This window comes from Zingiber officinale, chromosome 4B (genome assembly GCF_018446385.1).
Source record: "Zingiber officinale cultivar Zhangliang chromosome 4B, Zo_v1.1, whole genome shotgun sequence".
Classification (NCBI taxonomy): Eukaryota; Viridiplantae; Streptophyta; class Magnoliopsida; order Zingiberales; family Zingiberaceae; genus Zingiber; species Zingiber officinale.
In genome coordinates, this window is record NC_055993.1 from 59,585,268 (window position 1) to 59,590,204 (window position 4,937).

Genomic DNA, 4,937 nt, shown 5'->3' on the forward strand with positions numbered 1-4,937 from the left:
GGTAGATGACCGATTTAGTTTTGTTGGTCCGATCAGTAGAGGACCATCATACTCTATTTTATAGAGATGTTGATCTTTGGGTTATTCGTGCTTAGTTGGATATTTGGAGCACATTTGAGTACAGGGCTTGTACCGACGTGGAAAAGACTGAATTAGCTGTATACCATTGTCGGCTTGGTCAGTCTATAGAGGATCGATGTATCCTATTCTATGGGTACTTTAATTTTTAGACTTTATATACCTGTTGGATAACTTATATGTAGCATGGGGAATATCAGGTTGATTGGATTAAATATGTTGATTCTGTATATCTATGTGGTGTGTACATATGATTATTATGTGTTGTAGGAGTGTTATGATGGACGGTCTGATTTCATGTAGTGGGTGTATTTTCCAGTTATGTTTATTGTGGGTTTGTAGAAGAATATACCTGAGTGGTCTGATTGGTTTATTGGAGGTATTTTTTTAATTAAATCTATGTTGTGAAATGTGCACATGTGTTTGGGTGTTTTTATTGGAGGTATCTTATCGTTTAATCTGAGTTGTGATATGCGCAGATGTGTTCAGTGTAATATTCGAGATATCTTGTTCATTCTATTTGTTCTGTGTGTACACTCGTCTCGATTATGATTTGTTAGAAGTATTATGTGATTATACTCTTGGCATAGGTGTATATATGTCATGTGAGTGTTGTTTGAGGTGTATTGTCGATTATACCTATGTTGTTATATGTACACGGGCTCGGTATGCATTATTGGAGGTATCACGATGATTTATACCTATGTTGTGGGTATGTTTGGTGTGTACTAATTGGAGGATTATGTTGATCATATCCATATGTGTGTGTGCACGTGTGCCAGGTGTATGGTTGGTAGTATCATGATGATTCTAAATGTAGAATGTTAAATATCTACATTATGATATTTGTTGTATTACCCTGTTAACTAATTCTCTTATTAGTTGGTGACCGACCCACTAGGATGATGATAGAATTGACTATGGATTTGATTTGCTTACTAAGTTCTTATACCCTAGGCTACCCCGAGTGATCTGTGGTAGAGAGATTTCATGCAGTCTCTAGCTGGATAGTTAGGTGCCTTGGGCACTTATGTATTATTTGTGGTGGAGCGTTGCTCCCACACGTGTTATGGATTGTTTGTGGTGGAGCATCACTCCCACATATTGCGGATTGATTGTAGCAGAGCATTGCTCCCATATTTATTGCAGATACGTGTTTAGGATTTCTTGTGGTAGAGCGTTGCTCCCACATACGTGGTATTTCGTGTGATGGAGCGTTGCTCTCACACTGGAGGATCTATTTTTTGGTGATTTATATCATTGGTGATCAGATCTGTTTATTGTCGAGGATCTTATGGTTAGGAATGACTGAGATACGGACATTATGTGTCTTGGTTTTACTATTAGGGATTGCGGTGCCCTAGATGTTATCATGGACTCGATGATTTGGGTATCACTAGGATGTTTGGATTGGTTTCCATTGTCTTTGTTGACAATGTGGTGATCTATTTCTGATCCGAGGTGGGTCACGTACACCATCTTCGCATAGTTCTAGAGATGTTTCGACGGAAACGTCTATATGTGAAGATCAGTAGTGCGTATTTTTGTTGTCTTCTGTGAGATGTTTGAGACACTCGGTCACTAGTAGGAGTATACCGTGGTTTCACAGGAGATAGATGTTGTTACTGTTGGGAGTAGGCAGAGTCTAAAGATGAGACTCGCAACCCCCTTTGTCGAGCTAGTTGTTACCTGTAATACCCACTAAGCTTGTAAGATAAATATATGAATATGGGATTTTTCCTTAGAAAAAATAATAGGAAGTGAGTTGAAGCAAAAAGAAATAAAATGTAATAAAAAGAAGAGGAGGTCAAGGATTGAACCATAAACCTCTTATATTATATTTCATAGAATTAATTAGTAGAAACCAATTGGGATAGAGAGAAGATATTGATAGCAAAAGAGGGAAACTCATGATAAAGGTAAGAGTAAAAGCTAGCCAAAAGAAAACAAGAAAAGAGCAAGAGAAAGGCAACTTGCCTTCCTCCCTTTCTCTCCCTCTTTCTCTTTGATTTTTGCCAAAAACTTAAAGAGGAATTAAGGGGATTCATTCCCCCTTATTTTATCATGAATGGTGAGAATAAATAGAAAATAAAATAAATGTAAGAAAATAGAAAAAAAGGCTAAGGGAGAAGGAAAGCAAAAACCAAGTTTGCTACCTCTTTCCCCTTAACATAAAAGAGAATATATGAAAGGAAAATTCTATTTTCTCTCATTTTCTCTCATTCATCATCTCTCTCACCGAGAACACCACAGTCCCCTCTCCTCCATCTTCAGCCCAAAAGCCAAGTTTTTCCCTAAGAAAGCTTAAGATACAAGGAGGACTTAGCAAAGGAATCAAAGGAACACTACAACAAAATCGCTCATAGACATCAGTGGAACAACAACGGTTTTAGGCTAAAACCGATGTCTTTGAGTATTTTACATCGGTTTTTCTAAAAACCGGTGTCTATGAGCGCAGATTTTAGCTCATAGACATCGGTTTTTTAGGCGATGTCTATGAGCGCCCTTTTTTTCGTTAATAGACATCGATTTTAACATCGGTTTTTAAAATCCGATGTTAATGAACCAAAATAAAATATTTTAATTTTCCCCACAAACCAAAATCTACCTAAGTGTTTTCCCTCCAAACCTAAATCTTTATCCCGCCCCTTCCTCCGCACGACCATCTCTCTCGCGATAACCTAAACCGAAACCTAAACCTCCGACCATCCGACCATCCGACCATCTCTCTCAGCCTAAACCTAAACCTCCAACCATCTCTCTCAGCCTAAACCTAAACCTCCAACCATCTCTCTCAGCCTCATCTCCCTCTTCCCCTTCTTGAATCTCTTCCCCTTCTTAATCGTCTGATTGCTAAAGGTTGAGGATGGGGTTTGGGGTTAACCTCTCTATAAAGCGCCGAAGCCTTTTCTTTTCCCCCAACTTTCTCCCGAGTGCTGCCAAGTACGAGGCCGCCGGCGAGCTCAAACACGTCAAGGGCATCATCAAGTGGGGCACCGACTACCTCCTCAAGACCTTCAACTCCTCTGCCGACACCATCGACAGCATCGTCGCACAGGTAATTAAATCCTTAAAATTATCTTCGTCGCTCTAAATTCAGATCTAGATTTGATGCTCGAGTACAAAATTAACAGGTCGGCGAAGGAGACACGTCGAAGGGGCCAGATGCTAACGACCACTACTGCTGGATGAGGCCGGAGGACATCGACTACACTCGGCCGGTGTAAGAGTGCCACAGCTGCTCCGACCTCGCCAGCAAAATGGCGACGTCGTTGGCTGCTGCTTCGATCGTGTTTAAGGACAGCAAGACCTACTCCGACAAGCTCGTCCATGGCGCCAAGACTCTGTTCCAGTACGGAAGGCTACAGAGGGGCAGATACAGCCCAGGAGGCACTGATCCCGCCATCTTCTACAACTCCACCGGTTACTGGGATGAGTTTCTGTGGGGCGGCTCATGGCTCTACTTTGCAACTGGAAATTCCTCCTACCTCCAGCTCGCCACTGCTCCAGCCCTGGCCAAGCATGCCGGTGCCTTCTGGGGAGGACCGGATTATGGAGTCTTCAGCTGGGACAACAAGCTCACTGGATCTCAGGTTCTTCTCAGCAGACTCAGACTGTTCTTGAGTCCTGGTTATCCCTACGAAGAAATTCTGAGCACATTCCACAACCAGACGGGCAACATTATGTGCTCATACTTGCCATTTTTCAAGTCATTTAATCGAACCAAAGGTTTGATGGCCCTAAATCTAAGTGTCCCGCTAGATCTTGTTGTTCAAAATCTGATCATATATATCTGAAACTGAAACCATGCAGGTGGCTTGATCCAACTAAACCATGGACATGTTTTGAGAGAGGAGAAAATGGCATCGTCTGCTAATAGTTTGTGCAGGGCAGAACTGGAGAGTAGGGGGTTGAAATGGCGGTCAATGAGGACTTTTGTCGATGACATGTTTTGATGGAGCAAGGAGGGCTTGCTAGGTTTGTCGCTGTGGAGATATTCCATACCTATGTAAGAATCAAACAAATTAGGATTCCTCAAGGCAAAGTGCAAATGTAGGTAAATGACAAGATGAAATTCCATCTTAAATGATCAATGTTTGTTGCTGTTGTTGTTACAGTAGTATATTCATTATGATAGCTATCTGAGAAGGAAAATAAATAGTCATATAGGTCAAGTAGAATACCTTTAGCAATGCCTTTGATGATACAAACTCTTACAGACCAATCAAGGACCTTGTGAATCTCATCGCATTTGACATCTAGATATTCCGACAAACTCCCATTTGCAACAAAATCATAAATGAGGAAACACTCTCCTCTTGCTCTTGAATAACAGAAGCCCCTTAATCCAACTAGGTTCTCATGCCTTAGCAATGCCAATGCCTTCAAACCCATGAGAAACTCAGCTTCCTCTGACTTGCAACTAGTCTTGTTGATCCTCTTCACTGCAACCTCCGTTCCATCGTGTAGTATCCCCTTGTATGTTGCCGCAAAGCTGCTTTTCTTGCTAAGTAAATTCACCTCCGAAAAGTACTGAGTAGCACATTCTATCTCCTCCAAGTTAAACCTATAGATCTGAGGAGCCTCTTGAGATGACCCGATACTGCTCCTCTCATCGGTCATTGGATCCCAGCGGTTGGATTACTCAAGGCTAATGAGTGGAGAAGCAGTTTGATATGAGCACTTAGCAGTTGGATCAGTGCTATTGAGGCCAACAGCTTATTTTTTGCATAAACCTTTAACATAGTGTTGTAGTAGGTTTCTAAATTAAAATTGTCTATAATTTCTAAATTACTTATAAAGCTATATCCTTTTATGTCGACTTATAATTTATTTTATTAAGATTTTTGAACTTACGC

The 4,937-nt window shown here is 41.0% G+C and overlaps 1 protein-coding gene and 1 pseudogene across 1 annotated transcript; one reads left to right on the forward strand and one right to left on the reverse strand.

Annotated features, from left to right (window-relative positions):
* The first annotated feature begins 2,944 nt into the window (after window positions 1-2,944).
* LOC121978278 lies at window positions 2,945-4,049 on the forward strand (annotated as a pseudogene).
* A 64-nt stretch (window positions 4,050-4,113) lies between these two features.
* Window positions 4,114-4,701, reverse strand: LOC121978279 (LRR receptor kinase SERK2-like). Its single transcript, XM_042530644.1, has 2 exons — window positions 4,263-4,701; window positions 4,114-4,220 (listed from the first exon to the last, which is right to left on the reverse strand). The coding sequence occupies exons 1-2, from the start codon at window positions 4,699-4,701 to the stop codon at window positions 4,114-4,116; spliced, it is 546 nt and encodes a 181-aa protein (XP_042386578.1).
* Between the last annotated feature and the right edge of the window lie 236 nt (window positions 4,702-4,937).